Source organism: Arachis ipaensis, chromosome B3 (genome assembly GCF_059453495.1).
Source record: "Arachis ipaensis isolate K30076 ecotype BB chromosome B3, ASM5945349v1, whole genome shotgun sequence".
Taxonomy (NCBI): Eukaryota; Viridiplantae; Streptophyta; class Magnoliopsida; order Fabales; family Fabaceae; genus Arachis; species Arachis ipaensis.
The window spans coordinates 3,251,237-3,269,497 of NC_142438.1; the positions used below are offsets into that span (position 1 = coordinate 3,251,237).

General features: G+C 30.7%; 3 protein-coding genes across 4 annotated transcripts; all 3 read left to right on the plus strand.

The window, feature by feature from the left end:
* The first annotated feature begins 1,047 nt into the window (after positions 1 to 1,047).
* LOC107634117 (senescence-specific cysteine protease SAG39-like) lies at positions 1,048 to 3,299 on the plus strand. Its single transcript, XM_021117778.2, has 2 exons — positions 1,048 to 1,542; positions 2,396 to 3,299. The coding sequence occupies exons 1-2, from the start codon at positions 1,104 to 1,106 to the stop codon at positions 2,986 to 2,988; spliced, it is 1,032 nt and encodes a 343-aa protein (XP_020973437.1). The 5' UTR covers positions 1,048 to 1,103; the 3' UTR covers positions 2,989 to 3,299.
* Positions 3,300 to 4,737: 1,438 nt separating this feature from the next.
* Positions 4,738 to 8,114, plus strand: LOC107629235 (exosome complex component RRP41-like). 2 transcript variants are annotated; one of them, XM_016331974.3, is made up of 8 exons: positions 4,738 to 5,039; positions 5,539 to 5,617; positions 5,745 to 5,847; positions 5,948 to 6,068; positions 6,778 to 6,866; positions 7,060 to 7,209; positions 7,389 to 7,481; positions 7,787 to 8,114. In XM_016331974.3, exons 1-7 carry the CDS (start codon positions 4,907 to 4,909, stop codon positions 7,476 to 7,478), a joined length of 765 nt encoding a protein of 254 aa, XP_016187460.1. In that variant the 5' UTR covers positions 4,738 to 4,906; the 3' UTR covers positions 7,479 to 7,481; positions 7,787 to 8,114. The 2 variants fall into 2 exon arrangements, with proteins under 2 accessions (XP_016187460.1, XP_088365612.1); XM_088509486.1 differs by lacking the exon at positions 7,787 to 8,114 and adding an exon at positions 7,637 to 7,718 and having other exon boundaries at positions 4,775 to 5,039.
* Positions 8,115 to 10,852: 2,738 nt separating this feature from the next.
* Positions 10,853 to 15,054, plus strand: LOC107629234 (protein CNGC15b-like). Its single transcript, XM_016331971.3, has 8 exons — positions 10,853 to 11,286; positions 11,439 to 11,510; positions 11,745 to 12,270; positions 12,358 to 12,570; positions 12,880 to 13,172; positions 13,372 to 13,483; positions 13,835 to 14,071; positions 14,350 to 15,054. The coding sequence occupies exons 1-8, from the start codon at positions 11,279 to 11,281 to the stop codon at positions 14,977 to 14,979; spliced, it is 2,091 nt and encodes a 696-aa protein (XP_016187457.1). The 5' UTR covers positions 10,853 to 11,278; the 3' UTR covers positions 14,980 to 15,054.
* Positions 15,055 to 18,261: the final 3,207 nt, after the last annotated feature.

Below are 18,261 nucleotides of genomic sequence, written 5' to 3' on the forward strand. Positions count from 1 at the left end.
AACTTATTATTATATTTAATTTGTTTAGTTAATCTATTGATAGAAATATCTTCGTGTGTTGTCTACTTGCATGTATGAGAAACCTAGCTACGTGCCTTTTCTATTGAGAGTTAGATTGTTCTTTTGTTCACATGTTGTTCTCTTCGTCCACGTTACTTAGCCATGACAATGATCCTCATTTTGTCTCAACAACAGAATATTAATTAAGATTATTAGCTCATATATATATATATATACCTCCATCTTATCCTATCAGCATGTTATTAATTCACATTGTTTACACATTGTTCAAAAATCTTATTTGTTATCTATACTTTTTCTATTTAAAATAATAAATAATAAATCATTAAATATTGTTGTCTTGAACAAATAATTAGACATTAATATATGTAATAATTTACACCAAGGTAATAAAAAAAAATTGAACATACATATATGGCTATAATAGTTAACTATGTTGAAATAAATTGCCTCAGCATTTTGAGTAAGATTATTATTAAGGTTTAATTACTGTTAGTTCATATAATTTCGTGAAATTTTCAATTAGGTCCCTATACTTTTTTTCTTTTTAATTAAGTTCCTATACTAATTTTTTTTTCAATTAAGTCCCTCTTAGTAGTAATTGGCTTAATTTTATAGGGACCCAACTAAAAAAAAAAGAATTGGTATAGGGACCTAAATAAAAGAAAAAAAAAGTGTAGGAATCCAATTAAAAAAAAATTGGTGCAAGAACTTAATTAAAAGAAAAAAAAAGTATAGAGACCTAATTGAAAATTTCACGAAACTATAGAGACCAATAGAGTAATTAAACCTATTATTAATGCATACCTCTCCTAGAATTAACAATGTTAGATTCCTATACGCAGGTTCAACTTTGAAAACTACTAATTTCTTATTTTTATATAATAATAACAATAATAAATAAAGTCTATACTATATACGTTACGGTATTATTCATCAGGAAATCCTCTAAGGTACGTTACGTTGATAATAATATTGCATGAACATGAAATAATGATTCATATAAATACCTCATTGGTTCTTGGGAACCAACACATCAATTTACTTCTTCAATTCACATTGTTTAATTTCCATATTCAACTATGGCTTATTCCAACAAAATATTCCAATGCATTTCATTGGCTTTGGTTGTTCTTTTTGGAATCTTGTCTTTAGAGGCCAATGCTAGGATTCTTGAAGATTCCATAATGCATGAGAGACATGAAAAATGGATGGTTCAACATGGAAAATACTATAAAGACTCTAATGAAAAGGAATTAAGGTTCAAAATTTTCAAAGAAAATGTTGAACGAATTGAGGCCTTCAATAGTGATGGAAACAAGTCTTACAAGCTTGGTATTAATCAATTTGCTGATCTAACAAATGATGAGTTTAAGGGTAGGAATAAGTTCAAGGGTCACATGTGTTCCACAATCACAAAGACACCAACATTTAGGTATGAAAATGTGAGTGCTGTTCCACCTTCAATTGATTGGAGACAGAAAGGTGCTGTCACACCTATTAAGGACCAAGGCCAATGTGGTATGTCTTTCAATTTTTCTTCTTTGAAACTCACTAATTAAACTCATTATATTAACTAATTTATATATTAGGGTTGATCCATTTTATTATATATATTGACATATCATATATATAAGTAGAAATATCGTATATTTAATTGTTATATAATTAGATGATAATGTGCATATTTATGAGTATTAATAATATTATGCTTAATCAATTTAGGTTAGTTGGGTGATTAATTTATTCATCCGATTAAGTAAGTGTTGGGAGTTTGAATTTAATTTATATACGAAGTAATTTATTTACCAATAACAAATTCTTAAATAAAACTCAGATTCATAATAAATTAATGCTTCTTATGTCAAATTGAAAAATATTGTGACAAAAAAATACTACACTTAAAGTAAAGTTAACCACTTTAGGTCTCCCTAAAGTCATTATATATAGTTCACTTTTTCGCTATATTTTGAGTTTGGAAAAATACTCAGAGCATCAAAATTTATTGTTTTGGCTATCACTTTTAACCATTAATTTAATTCTTTTAGTTTAGTAATTTAACAATATATTTTCATTCCATATTTTTAAACATTAATAATTACTTGTTGATTAAAAATAATAAATTCTACTAACCTAACATTTTTCTTAAATTTGTGCAAATTATCCTACAAGAATTTAATTTCTATATAAGTGTATAAAAGTTTTACACAAATAACTAATCCCATTAACTAATTTTTAAACTCATTAATTAAAAAAATCATCCGAACGCATAAATTTAATTGAATGATTATGTAAAACTCTTTACAGTTAAACTCATTAATAAATTTTCAATCTTTATTATCTAATTAACATTGATTTATATATATAAATGTAGGATGTTGTTGGGCATTTTCTGCTGTGGCAGCAACAGAAGGAATCACAAAACTAACAACAGGGAAACTAATCTCCTTATCAGAACAAGAGCTTGTTGATTGTGACACAAAAGGTGTGGACCAAGGTTGTGAAGGTGGTCTAATGGACAATGCATTCAAATTCATAATCCAAAACAAAGGGCTCACAACAGAATCCAATTATCCATACACAGCATCTGATGGAACATGCAACACAAAAGCAGAATCAAACCATGCAGCCAGCATTAAAGGGTTTGAAGATGTACCTGCCAACAGTGAAAGTGCACTTCTAAAAAGTGTTGCCAATCAACCAGTTTCCGTTGCCATTGATGCTAGTGACTTTGGTTTCCAGTTTTACTCAGGTGGTGTTTTCACTGGATCTTGTGGTACTAGTTTGGATCATGGTGTCACTGCAGTTGGTTATGGAGTTAGTGATGATGGAACTAAGTATTGGTTGGTTAAGAATTCATGGGGTGAGACATGGGGTGAACAAGGTTACATTAGAATGCAAAGAGATATTGATGCTAAACAAGGTTTGTGTGGCATTGCAATGCAAGCTTCTTACCCTACTGCATAATTGTTATTAGGTGAAAACTCAGGTGCAGTTGATTTTACATGAAGTTGATAATTGAAAGCAGTTAGATGATTTGACTGATTTGACTAAATTTTCATCTAATGACTCTCATCTATCAACTTCACGTGAAGTCAACTGCAGCTGTTCATCTTGTTATTACTTGTTTTATGTAATAGTGAAATTTAAGCCACTATATATACAAAAATGATATATGTATACTTGTAATTAAACTACCTAAGTGTATGTTTAATTTGTTACATCTTTATATATGTAAATGAAAATTGTGCAGTTTATATATTTCCTTTGAAAATCAATTGAGTACATGCATCAAATGATGGTAGTTTAATCTTTTATCTAATAAGAAATGTTTGGTTTCCACACAGAAATTGGTTTATAGCTATGAAGCACGGAAATTTCGTTGAGTTGCCGTGTCCGCGTGTCGGACACATTTCGGACACGACACTCACCAACACTCATCTGACATGCGTATTTGCTGTGTCCAACCATGTCTTAATAAAAAATAAAAAATCCTTTTCCGGACACAACTGGATACACTTAAATATCATCACGTGTCAGCGTGTCCTGTCTTATTCTTAACATATATTTTTAAAATAAATTTAGATATAGCATATATTATTATTTATTAAAAAATATTTTAAATACTTGATATAATTAAAATAAGACATTAAAAATAATTAAAAATTTTAGTTTATATTTTAATATCAATAAAATATCAAAATATAATTATGATTTATCTAAAAAATACTTTATATTTTATATGTATGCGTGTCCTTGTGTCATGTAAAATTTTAAAATTCGCGTGTCGGTATGTCTTGTGTCGTGTTGTGTCCTGTGTCCGTGTCAGTGTATATGCATCGTAGGTTTATAGGTTTACTACCACTCTGTATCCAATAAAGTGTTTTTATGATTTTTTGGGTAGATCAACTTTAATTTCATGGGTATAATTGTGTGTTATATCCAACATAAAATTGATCAAGCTAAGGTAATAACTACTTTAATTACTTAACAAAATATTTTAAGTTCAACTAGAGATAAAAAAAATTCAAATAAATTTTTGAAATTTATAAAATATTTATTTTTTGTTTTGGTTCCTGTAAAATTTAAAAGTTATCTATTTTAATTTCATTTATTAGTTTATTCTGTTAAGTGTTGACATGCCATGTCAAATAATACTTATACGACAAGTCTTATCATTCACGTTAATATTTTAGCTTATCAGGTAGAGCAATTGAAAAAACTAAAAATAAACAACTTTTAAATTTTATAATAAAAAAATTATAAGGACCAAAACCAAAAGATGAATATTTTACCGTGAAAAAACCTTATTTAAACTAGTAAAACAATACTCATTGAGAGATATCTACCATCTTAAAATTGTGTATATTATTATATAACGGAAATTATTTTTTCTTCTTTGGACCGAATAGCTGAATTTATTTATTTATTTTGGTTAGCAAGCTGAATTTAATTTTTTTTGTTGTCTACAATATTTTTTAGTTCAACAAATTAAGATCTCTATTTTTTCTTGGTATAAATCGCGGATATCTCGTAGCTCCATCTAAGAACTCGATCAATTCAAGTCGGTTAAAATCGAATTTAATTACATTCTTAAAAATAATAGCTGACTAGTTGGGCCTACAATAAAATTGAATCGAGGAAAGCCCATTTAATTGGCCAAAAAGCCCATCTACAATATTTAGACACACTGAAAAGTCAAAACGCAGCGTTTCAGAAGGCAGATATAAGGGAGGTGGAAGTGAGAGAAACCTTGACAAGTGCGAGTGAGAGAAGAAAAGTTAACATCAAAGAAACAAAACAACAAACAGTTTGTGTGCGTGTTCGTGTTTTTGTGTTCTCGCTTTTCACTGCACTGGTCACCGCCGTTCGGCGGAAACGGACAATGGCCGGCAAAGGCGGAAGCGCTCCGGCGACGTACTCGCCGTCTCCGACCACTCAGAAGAAGAAAACTTCCCTTTTCCAAGAAGATTGGGTCCGACCTGATGGCCGTGGCTTCCACCAGTGCAGACCTGCTTGTAACCTCTCCCACCTTCCATTTCCGTTTATTCTTTTTTAATTATTATTGTTTCAATTCAAATATTAGTCTATGAAATCATGTTTCTGTAATAATCTTTTGTTTTTCTTCATGAGGTATAATTGAAAATGTTTAATGAATTGTAAGGTGTATTTACTGTATTGTATTGTGTGTTATGTTGAATCATTGGAGTGCTGATCATGGTATGGTTAAAGTGAACATTATATCATCATAAAGAATGGTGTGTGCTGGTAGTGGAGCAGAAACAATTTGTAAATAAATATGTGAGATGCACTCACTTGAGCTTATGGTAAACTACTTAACTGCCAATGTAGACTTCTTAGTTTGTGGAAATTTGAAAGTTGATAATGTATGTCGTCTTCGGAATCTTTTGCTTGCTTTGTGATATCTCATTTGAAGCATTGTTTATGATTGGATGCAAGGGCATCAAAAGATTAATGTAGCTGATACACCTAATGGGAAATGCTTGTATGTTGCAGTTTTCAGGACTGGTGCTGTGAATGCTGCATCAGGATCAGCCTATGCGGAGTTTGGAAACACCAAGATCATTGTATCTGTGTGAGTAATTCTCTTAACTCGATTATGTTAATTACTAAGTCAGCTTGCTGTGGTGTGTTTTTCCGCAGCTCTTGTTTTTTTTCCCCTCCGCCTAACATGGATTCATTATTTGCATTTTGCTCTTCAGATTCGGGCCTAGGGAGAGCAAGAAGGCAATGATGTACAGTGATATAGGGCGTTTAAATTGCAATGTTAGCTATACAACGTTTGCAAGTCCAGTTCGTGGACAGGTATTTAAAAAAAATGATAAGAATTTCTTATATTTGTTTTTCCCTTTGTTTCATATATTGCTCTATTAAGCATTTAATATCTCAAATCTCACAAAGTTAGGGTTCAGACCACAAAGAATACACTGCAATGCTTCATAAAGCTTTGGAGGGTGCAATAATATTGGAATCTTTCCCCAAGACAACTGTGGATGTTTTTGCATTGGTGCTGGAATCTGGCGGCAGTAAGCTTTCATTTCATAATGTATTTCTGTTTACTTGATAAGAGATGCTGTATTCAATGGTTAGAAATTAAGGATGATGATTTTCTAAATATAAGTTACCTAAAAGCAATATAAAAATGAAGTCATGTTAATTGTTCTTTCAGAACCAAGGTTTGACTTCACTATCAGAGTCCAAAATATGTCAGATACCTCAGAAGGATTAGCTTAGCCCCACACTTTTGAGTGTGGAAACACCTTGTGACTTGTGTGGGGAAAAATGTCATTTCTTAAGTTGAAACACATTTTTCAATCAGAAGCTCTTCTGTGTGAGGCCTTAATTACTCTAAGTAGATATGGGAATTGATGGCATATGCCTACTATACTGTGTTCCGTAGTGATTAATATAGTGCAAGTTTTCTTCAATTAAGACTGCTGTGTGCATGTGGTTACCATGTCTTGTGTTTTATACAATTACCATTTAACTCGTGGACGCATAAAACAGTAGTATTTAGTTATTTACTGGCTCAATCTGTTATTGTACACAGGTTCTTGGTCTCTTGGGATGCAGCTTTCATAAGCATAAATCCTTTGATTTGTATGTATAAGAAATTGTGATGAATGATCCTATTTTAAACTTTGAAGGCGTCAGAGATGTAATTTAATTGAGATGATTGGACAAAATATGTTCTGTTTGCCGGTTTTGAATCATCAAATTATTTTATTTATGAAGGTGATCTCCCAGTTGTCATATCATGTGCTAGCCTTGCCCTGGCTGATGCTGGAATAATGATGTATGACCTCGTTGCATCAGTTTCTGTGGTATGAATCTTTCTCACATTTGCAGTCTTCTGAATGCGTTTATACCTGCTTCATTGGTGCTTAAGCTGTGTTTATTATAAACTTTGTCTTGAAATTTTGATTTACTATCAAACTTGATCTTCTGCAATCTCCTACTTACTTTTGATGATCCCCAAAAATTACACGTTTCTTTATTTTTTTTTAATGATTGCAGTCCTGTCTCAGTAAGAATCTTGTCATTGATCCTATTTTTGAGGAGGAAAACTCCCAAGATGGAAGCTTGATGATTACGTGCATGCCTTCTCGCTATGAAATTACTCAACTTACATTTACTGGGGAATGGTCCACCCCAAAGATTGACGAGGTATGCCTATTTATGTTATTGTTCTCAAGAAAAATACTTAGCAAATGCCAAGGTTTCCTGTTCTGAGGATTGATGCATTGCTGTTCTGTTTAGGCTCTAGTGAGAGAAACTCTTATATTAACATACTTATTAAATGCAAGGAACGAACTATCAGTGACATTCTAGTTTCTTGCATGCAGGGAATGCAGCTTTGCCTTGACGCTTGTGCAAAGCTTGCAAAGATTATGAGGTCATGTTTGAAAGAAGCTGCTTCTGATTCTCAGGAATAGAATGTGAGTTCCAATTTTAGCACAGAAGTCACAAGATGTGCTGTTAAATTGTTTTGTTTTTTCTTTCTTTTTTTTATCCCCCCCCCCCCCTTCTTTTTCCTGCGATTCCCTTCAAATCTTAAAGTTGTATGAGAATTATTATTATTTTTTGGTTGAAGGGGGAAAGTAGGATTAGATGCCTTGCATGTCCTGCAGTTTTGTGCTTATGAGCTTGTCAAATATAAAAGATTATTCCTACAATTCTTGGAGAAATATCTCTTGAACATAGCTATCATTATATTCGAGGATGACATATCATTTAATGACAGATGGATGGTATGTTGATACGAAGTACGATGATGATTATGTTCTACTCCTATTCTTAAAGGAACAAAGTTTGCAATAGCCATTTTACCTTGATGTGCAAATTAATGTAGCTCATCGCCACGAATGACATCTTGTGGAGCAAAATGATTTTGGCTAGGTTTATGTAAATATAATTTGAAGTTGGTGTTATTTTTTCTGGAGCATGCGTGCAGCCTTTGGATTTTCAACTCAACTCTGAAATAGTAATGAACTCTAATATTGAAGTTTTGGAGTTGTGGTTTTTTTAGTTTGTTTTGACGAGGAGAATATTATATGCATTATTTTTGTGTATAATTATTTTGTACATGTTTCACTTTTGATATTATAAGTGATTAATAAAAGGTAAAAGAAGATAATATTTTTTAAATTATAAAAAAAAAGCATATGTGAAATGATGGAAATATCATTTCTTCTTTGAAAAATGAAAATGCATATTTTACTAATGCATTAGACCACAACCCAAAATATTGGGTTTGGCTACTAATTAAAATTTGAGTTTTTTTTTTTTTTCGGTGAATAATTAAAATTTGAGTTAATACTTAATTTGGTTCTTGATCTTGCACGTGAGCCTTAATTTAGTCCCTGAAATTTTAATTTCCTTTATTTAGTCTTCAAATTTTATAAACGTGTCTCACATTAGTCCTTAAGATGGTTTTTAGTTCAAAAACGTTAATGGAGTGTTGAAATAGATAATCAAATGCCCATACTGAAACTTGTAAAATGATGTATTTTTAGTTTTTGCATTCAAATAACTCAAAAATGATGTCGCATCACTTGTTTTGTTAGGTAAAGTTTCAATAAACACCACTTATGATATTATTTTTGGGTTATTTGAGTGTCAAAACCAAAATGACATTATTTTACAAAGTTTAGCGTAGCGTTCGCTTATCCATGATAGCATTCTATTAACGTCTATACATTGAAAATTGTTTCAAGGACTACATGAGTCATGTTCGCAAAGTTTGGAGACTAAATAAAGGCAATTAAAACTTTAGGGACTAAATTAAGACTCATATGCAAATTCAGGGACCAAATTGAGTATTATCTCTTAAAATTTTCTCTAAGAATCAACTCGAGAAATAAACAAACAAACAAATAAAGATAATCTCATATAGTTTCATATTTAGGCTTAAAATGTCATCAAATGCACTTTGATCCTGCCAGCTAGTTCTTTTTCGAAGATTACTTGCGGAGTATTGATTTTGAGGTACTAACTAACTTGATATTAATCAACTTAGGTTGGTCTAGTCATTTATTCGCCTAAGTAAATATTGGGGTTTATACTTTGAACAACCCAAAAAAAAACCTAACTTGGTACTAACTGAAATGAACATGTTGAAATTCTAATATTTGATGCAATGTGTGGGTCACAAAACACGTGCATCAGAAGTCAGAACTCATTTTCTCCCTATTCTGAAATGCATTGCATGAAAGCATGGATTGGAATTGGATACAGTCTGTACTTCTGTATCTGTACAAGTTCCATGACTTCATGTCCGTACAACAACCACTCACGCATCTTCATTTATAGCCAACACAACCCCTTTCCATTTCTACACCATCAAATTGCACTAGTGGTAAATATATTATTCAATAAATAAAAAATAATTTCGCATTGATTCAAATCATTCAATCATTGAATCTCGATTCTTTATCATGGAAATTATTTATGCACAATTTCATAATTAAACAATAATATGAATAATGTATTTATATCTCACGTATAACGTATGTTTGTTAGTTTGTGTTGTTAGAGATAAACTGATGGAAGAAGGTAACATTAATGGTTATATCTCTAACACTCCTCCCATAAACAAGAGCCTCTTTTTGGGTTTGTTTGATGCTCTATGTCCGAAAGATCGAGTTCAATCTTTGGTAAACCCTAAAAGTGAAAAAAAAAAATAGTTAGGAATAATTAGTGTTTGGTTTGAATTTTTATTTTTAGCGTTTTTATTTTTTATTTTTTGTTTTTTTTTTTTCATAAAATACTGAAAATAAAACCATCTACACTTGTTTAAGCAAACGAATGAATTAACCAATCGATTAAAGTTGGTTAATGACATTTCACAATTAAAATCCAAATAATAAGTGTAGAATACTCTGTGCTTTTTTCTCGTATAGAATGTGGAAGGAGTTCATGTAGTGTTTTTTAATGATGTATTATAATACAACCTTTGACCTTTCATTCTGTTCAGATAATTTAAGTCAAAAACGTCGGAAAAGAGCACAACAACATTGTTCATGATGCATTCTATTTTTATTACTTGTTATTACTACTACTATTTTGAAGTGTTGAATTTATATCTTTTTTGCTTTTAAAAGAGTTAGGAACATCTCAAGTCTAATAGCTTTTGACTTTAAACTACTAAACTTTTTTGGGTGAAAGACATTGCTTTTAGGATTATTGTCCTTTTAATATGTTTATGGCCACATGTTTTTTTTTTTTTTTAAACAATTGCTAAATAATGATTCCAACAATGAACAATTGTATGATCTAACTTCTAAGTGCTTCAAAACTGGCAATCAGACACATGAAAAGGACACGTGTTAAGGTTCCATTTGCAACTTATCTAACCTACTAGTCAAATCATTTTAGCATCATTCATAGAAAAGTTATCAAGTATACTAGAAATACCAGTGTTTCAGTTGTTTTAATGGTTGATTTTAATTAACATATATCGGTATATCAGTGATTTTTAACCGTTGATCTTAATTATATATATTATATATATTTTTTATAATTAAAATCAACGGTTAAAAATTACTGAAACACCGGTATGATCGTATGACGATACACTTGAAAATTTTTCTATATTATATATATTTTTTATAATCCAGATCAACGGTTAAAACAACTAAAACACGAGTATGGTATAACTGAAACTCTTTCTATAATATATGATATGATATTAGGATAACCATGATGATATGTAACACGCTATGATCCTTGTTCCTTAGGTTAAGGACCATACTATATGATTCTATGGGTCCAGCCAGCTTATAATATAGTTGGAATTAGGACACACCCTATGATGGCCCTTACTATGGCCAGCTTTTCTGGCTCTGATTATTTGACACGCTTCTCACACATACCAAAGTCAAACTCACAATTATTTTTTATTTTATTTATTATTACTCCTTTTAATCATCACTCATTTGTCTTGTTATTTATGTACTTGCATTTGCATTTCATTTTGTGCTGCCGTCTATAGTTTATGACACTCTCCTGAATCAATAACCTTTTAGAATTGTATATGATCAGTTTTGTTTTTTGTTATAGGATTTTCATGATTCCAAGATGATAGTAACATTGTAACAACTATCAACTTTTTATAAAGAACAAGGGTCTGGTTTGCATGCATTGCTTTTGAGGGTGGAACTTGGAACAAGTTTTGGTGAAATGCTTGGGATTATTATATCTTTCTTCAATTGGTGCTCCTTTAGTGCTTGATTGAATGCCTCTGTAAGAAACTAAACTTTCTTTTTTTGGCTTTACTATTTGTGTGGCCTAAACTTGGTACTTATTCAATTTTGATTTGAAAAAATCTGAATATTTAAGTGATTCAGATGTTGATATCTACTTTTGTTTAATCCCTTTGCTTCATTGCTCTTCAGGATTGAAACTTTGATTGAGAGAATTTGTCACTTGGAAATGAGAATGGTGTTTGGGAATACAAGATGTGTGAGGTGTGTATCTTCTTCTTTCATAATGAAAAATGTTTATATGCTCTTGAATTTTTTGTATAATAACTTCAAATGTTATAAATGAAAATAAGTTGATGTGAATGTTTCTGGAGGACGCATTAAATATGCTCGAGAAATTTGATGCTATGGAACTTGTATGATAATTTTCAACTCCAATAGCATGCTTCCATGAACTGAAACATAGTGATTTTAAACTCCAAAATTCTCACATTTTAGATTTCAAGATGATGCTGAACTAGCCAAAATCCCAACAGCTAATGGTGACAATGGAATTAAGCTACTTAGTTCCAATAAAGATCACAACAATAGAGAAGCAAGAAAAGCAAAGAAGTTCTTGAAAGCCAGAGTATTATCAAGAGTTTTCTCAGAAGACTATGAGAGAGTAAGAAGAAGGATTTTAGACCCAAGAGGACAAACCATTCACAGATGGAACAAGATTTTCTTGTTAGCATGTTTAGTTTCTTTGTTTGTGGACCCTCTATTCTTTTACTTGCCACTAGTTCAACATCAAGTGTGCATTGGTATTGGAACAACACTTGAAGTGATCCTCACTATTATCAGATCAATAGCAGATTTATTCTACATGATTCAGATCATCATGAGGTATCGCACGGCTTATGTTGCGCCTTCTTCGCGTGTTTTTGGTAGAGGAGAGCTTGTTATAGACCCTGCAAAGATAGCAGCTAGGTACTTCTTCAAAGGTTTCTGGCTAGACTTTGTTGCCGCGTTACCCCTTCCTCAAGTAAGTCACAGGAGATATTCATTTTTGTGTTCTCTCACTTAATCTATTAATTCGAATCTCTATAAATAGCTGAGTATATCCTTTCAGGTGCTGATCTGGATTGTGATCCCCAATCTTGGAGGCTCAACCATGGCGAATACGAAAAACGTCCTTCGATTCATCATCATTTTTCAATATATACCAAGGCTGTTTCTGATTTTTCCACTTTCATCCCAAATTGTAAAGGCTACTGGGGTTGTGACAGAGACAGCATGGGCTGGTGCTGCTTATAACCTTATGCTTTACATGCTGGCTAGCCATGTAAGTATATGAGAAACAAAATTGCTACATGCACACAAAATATCAGCCACGAAATCAGTTGTGTATAAATACATGTGTTGTTTCACTTTAATGTATTTTGTGTTTTAGCATGTATTCTATGCAAGTAACTGATTTGATAGCTAACTTTTTTGTGTACACATAGCATAACAGAATAACGGATAAAACAGAACAAAAGAGTATAATGTATGCATTTTTAGGAAACTAACTATGGATGCATTGCATTAAGAAAAATACATATATAAAGTTAACATTCAAACTTCACTAATGTTTTCCTATTTTTGGTTGAAGTTTTTTGGAGCTTGCTGGTACCTTCTATCAATTGAAAGACAAGAAGCATGCTGGAGGAGAGTCTGTGATATGAAAAATTCATCTTGTAAATATAGTTTCTTTGACTGCAACATGGTTAAAAATCCACTCAGGGACTCATGGTTTAAGGGAAGTAATGTCACAAAGTTATGTTCACCAGAAGCTCACTTTTATCCCTTTGGCATATATGGTGATGCAGTCACATCAAGAGTTACAACCTCACCATTCTTTAAGAAGTACTTCTATTGTCTTTGGTGGGGTCTCAGGAATTTGAGGTAAGGTGTCACAAATGTCCACCTTTAGCATTATGATTTTCTTCATGCTTATTATATCCTTATCAAATTAGTCTGTATTATATCATATTTAGTTACATTGATCCAAGAATGTATCAACAAAATTGATAAAATGAGGGAAATGTTTTACTCTTCTAAGTGTTTATGAGTGACTAATTGCATTTCTGATTGTTGGGAACAGTTCTTTAGGACAAAATCTACTCACTAGCACTTTTGTTGGAGAAATAATGTTTGCCATTCTGGTTGCAACCCTTGGATTGGTTCTTTTTGCATTACTCATTGGTAATATGCAGGTAATTAATATGGTGATTACTAATATGAAGATGCTTTTACTAGAAAATGGTAGTTGAAAATCGTTAAATAGTTTTACATATTGGCCTAAACTGCTTAATATAACACATATCCACCAATTCATATAACAGTTAAGAATTTTTTTTCTCAGTATAAAAATATAATTCTTTAAATTACTACAAGAAACATATTTCTTAATGTGTACTTGTTGCATTTTCCTTCATTCAACACTCACTGATGTAATTTTAGTTTTCAACATTGAATTGTAAGATAATATTTCACCAATCACCAGTCTATAAGTTAACTCTGTTCAATTGATATGTACTAACAAAATATAACTGAAATTCTGGTAGACATACCTTCAATCAACAACTGTGAGGCTAGAAGAGTGGAGGGTCAAAAGAACTGATACAGAACAATGGATGCATCACAGACAGCTTCCTCAAGAACTAAGACAATCCGTGCGCAAATACGATCAGTATAAATGGCTGGCGACTCGAGGAGTGGACGAAGAAGCCCTTCTCAAAGATCTTCCATTAGATCTTCGAAGAGACATCAAGCGCCACCTTTGTATCGAGCTGGTTCGACGAGTAAGTTAGTTACACTTTTAAACTTAATTGTTTGCAAGATAGTCCTCAATCCATGGAAAAGTTTTACACAAATGTCCAATCATATATTGCTACATTAGCAAAAACAATTGTACTATTCATATTCAGAGAGTTTGTCTAGAGAACAAAGTTTTAAGCACAATCAAATTATGTTGGACATATGAATGTTATGTTTTTTCATGCAAGAATCTCCTCTGTTCCTCTTAGAGCAACGAAAGCACTAAACTAAACACTTAACCATTGAATCATGATGAAAACAGGTTCCATTGTTTGAACAAATGGATGAGAGGATGCTAGATGCAATATGTGAAAGGCTAAAGCCTTCATTGTGCACAGAAAGCACATATCTTGTCCGAGAAGGCGATCCGGTCAACGAAATGCTCTTCATAATCAGAGGAAATCTTGATTCCTACACAACCAATGGCGGCCGGACCGGATTCTTCAACTCGTGCCGGATCGGCCCTGGCGATTTCTGCGGCGAGGAACTCCTAACATGGGCCTTAGATCCAAAACCAAGTGTGATAATACTTCCTTGTTCCACAAGAACAGTTAAGGCCATATCAGAAGTTGAAGCATTTGCACTCATGGCAGAAGATTTGAAATTTGTTGCATCACAATTTAGAAGATTGCATAGCAAGCAACTTAGGCACAAATTCAGGATTCACTCACACCAATGGAGAACTTGGGCTGCATGTTTCATACAAGCTGCATGGAGAAGGTTCAAGAAGAGAAAAGAAGCTGCTGAATTGAGGGCAAGAGAGGAAAATGAGGCTGAAACACATGCAACAAGGAGCAATAGGAAGGGTATGGATGTAAATTCAGGTGCAGATTCTGAAGTAGTAAGCTCTTTGCAGAAGCCAGCTGAACCAGACTTTTCTGTTGATGAGTGATGATGAATCTTTGTTACAAGTCTCTTCATCATTGTGTAATTATTTTAATTATTTATTTATTCATAATTTTTTTTCTTTTTTTTTTGTTGCTTTTATTGGTCCTTGTTGGGCTGGTTGTGTAGCCCGTTTAGTATATAAAAAAAAATTGGTCTCAAATATAAATGCATAACAAAAATTGTATGGTCCCTCCAAAATAGAACAGGTCATGGAGGTTTTGAAAAACCTATGTAAGAATCTTGTAGTGATTGTAGGCAAGTATTAATTCTTTAATAAAAAAAATTCTAGCACAATATAAATGAGCATTTTAAAAAGATCGACAATTTCAGAGACAAGGAAACAAATTTGGACCCCAAATTAAAGGTTGAATGAAGTCATTAGGTTATTCCCACAATAATTTACAGCTCTCATTAACCTGCCCTAGATATGCACATAACTTTCCCATGCAAATAATGTGATTAATTAATTAGCTTTGGACCTTTTTAACTTTCAATCAACTCTTTATGTAAAAAATAAATAAAATAAAAAGAAGAAAATAATTAACCTTTTCATGATTGTAACTTTTAGATTTTTGCATGTTATTGCCATTATTAATCACCTTGTATAATCATATGGAGTAGTATAAAGAAAATTTCCTTGGTAATATACTATATGTAGTAATAGAGATTATATATATATAGGTATAGCGTTTGAATCAATAGAGAACCTTTTTTTTTTGTATCTATATGAATCGATATTATTACATTCTAATTCCTTCTCAATACCTCTTAAGAAAAATCCCAAATTGAATCTCAAATTAACGGATTAGTGTGAGCTTCATTATTTTGTGGTCGATATCCATGCAATATCTCACAATCTAATGATACTTTTGTTTACTTTTTAATTAGTATTTTAAAAAGACTCATTCTATCAAATTATCTTAATTAAAGTGTTTATATATGTGCTTAAGATGTATGTACAATGAGCATTTCTCATATTAATTGTATCAAAAATTTATTAGCTATTATGTATTTATATATAAAAATATGTATTGTTTAATTTATTTTATGTATTTTATATTCTAATATATCTTTTATATTAATGGCTAATTTTATGTAATTATATACAAAATCCTTATAGTGGCTTGTTTAACCTTAATTGTTGAAGTAGAGAAGCATTAAGAATTGACCAATATACTATTGGTAAGTTTGTATTAAGATTGCATATTAGTCATGTTGGACCAAATTATTTATGCCATTTTGTTTTAATAATTTTGGTTTTATTTTGCATAATTTGCCAAATAGGTCTCTAAAAAATTTTTCATCGAATGTTTTTGTCTTTGAAAATTTTTTATTATATTAAAATTTTGAACTTTATAAAAGTAAGACATATAAGTTTATTAGACATGTTATTTTTATTTGGACAACTAATCTTTAAAAATGTGATGAAAAAATTTATATGTCTTACTTTTTCAAAGTTAAAAGATATCAACATAATAAAATTTTTTGAGAACAAAAAAATTTGATACAAAATTTTTTAAGAACCTATTTAAATATATATTTTTTGAAAAAAATATTGCATAAAAAATATATAATTATTTATGTATTTCTATCTAGTTATTAACTTAAATTTTTGGTCAAGTAATTTTTTGACAAATATCTATCTCGTCCTCTCATTACATGAGAACCTTTTTCTGAAGTATGATTGCAAATAAGTTTTTTTTTTTCTTTAATTTCTTTTTGTTTGCTCATGCATGATAATGAAATATAATTATTTCTTTTCAGAATAGCAAGAATTTTTTTTTTTTTTTGGTAGATGGGTAGCAAGGATTCTGCTCTGTCAAAAAATCATTTATCCAAATATTTATGGTGAAAACTTAGGTGAAGTCGAATTCACATGAAGTTGATACCTGAGAGCCGTTAAATAATTTGACTGATTTGATTAAATTTTCATCCAATGACTCTCAGATATCAACTTTACGTGAAGTCGACTTCACCTGAGTTTTCACCTTTAAACAATTAGACAAAAAAACACATAAATTATTATATTTAACCGTGTAGAATCAATGATATATATATTAATAAAAATCTATTACATAAACTATTGTGAGAAGCTGCATTACGTACTCTATATATAGTCTTACAATTCAAATGATGTAAACCTAATCAAAAAGACATCCCATGATATAAAAAGAAAACACAAAAGAAAAATATATAATAAATCAAACATCTCATATTTTAGTATCTAATTAAAATGCAATGCTATCGTCATCATGACACTAAAAATTAAAACTTTCAAGTAGTTGAAGATTTTTTGGGCTATGATAACTTGTTCGCATGCATCATTTTCAACTTTCGGGCATTAATAATCCACACAAAACTAGGTTTATTCGTCCAAAAACTACATCCAAAAAAAGAAAATCGATGTTAATAATTATGATGATAATCATATATATCCGCATAACAGCATGTGAAAGTGTACATCAAAGTCCTTTATAATCGTCCAAGGACGGTGTGGTGATTTGTCACATTTCATCATATATTAATTAGAACATATACATATATATATATTCAATTCTAACTATGGTTTATATAAAGAGAAAGCTTTATTTATTTTAACCGACATCGCTTATTATTAGTTATTGGAACATATACATATCAATAATAGAGTAATGTTGCTTTATGATTTAATTAGTGCATTCATTATGCAGGGTTATGATTAGTCATGGGGTTTAGTTTGAATGAAATTAACAATAGTCAAATCATAAAGTGTATTTATTAATTTGCTTTTCATTTGACAAAGCAAAATTAAAGGAGGGATAATGTGGCACGCATATCATCATGCATGTATTTGTTTTCTTTAGTAAAAACCTGCCGATTTTTATAAAATATAAAATATTTTTTAAATAAATCATAATAATATTTTAATATTTTATTAATATTAAAATATAAATTAATTTTTTAATTATTTTTTAATATTTTATTTTAATTATATACATTTTTTAAAATATTTTTTATTTTAATAAATATTAAAAATAATTCTTACTAATACATAATGATATTTAAGTATGTTTAAATCTGTTTAAAAAAAATTTTTTATTTTTTATTAAGATATAATTTAGTACAATAAATATGCATATCAGATAAATATCAACAAATATTATATTTAAAATATGTCTCACATATAGATACAGTAATTCAACGGAATATTCGTATTATGGAGAGAAAGAATGAGTGGAATGGAAGGGGAATATTTTGGTGAAGTTGGAAAGAATATGCAAATATTATTGGAGACAAAGAAAGCAGA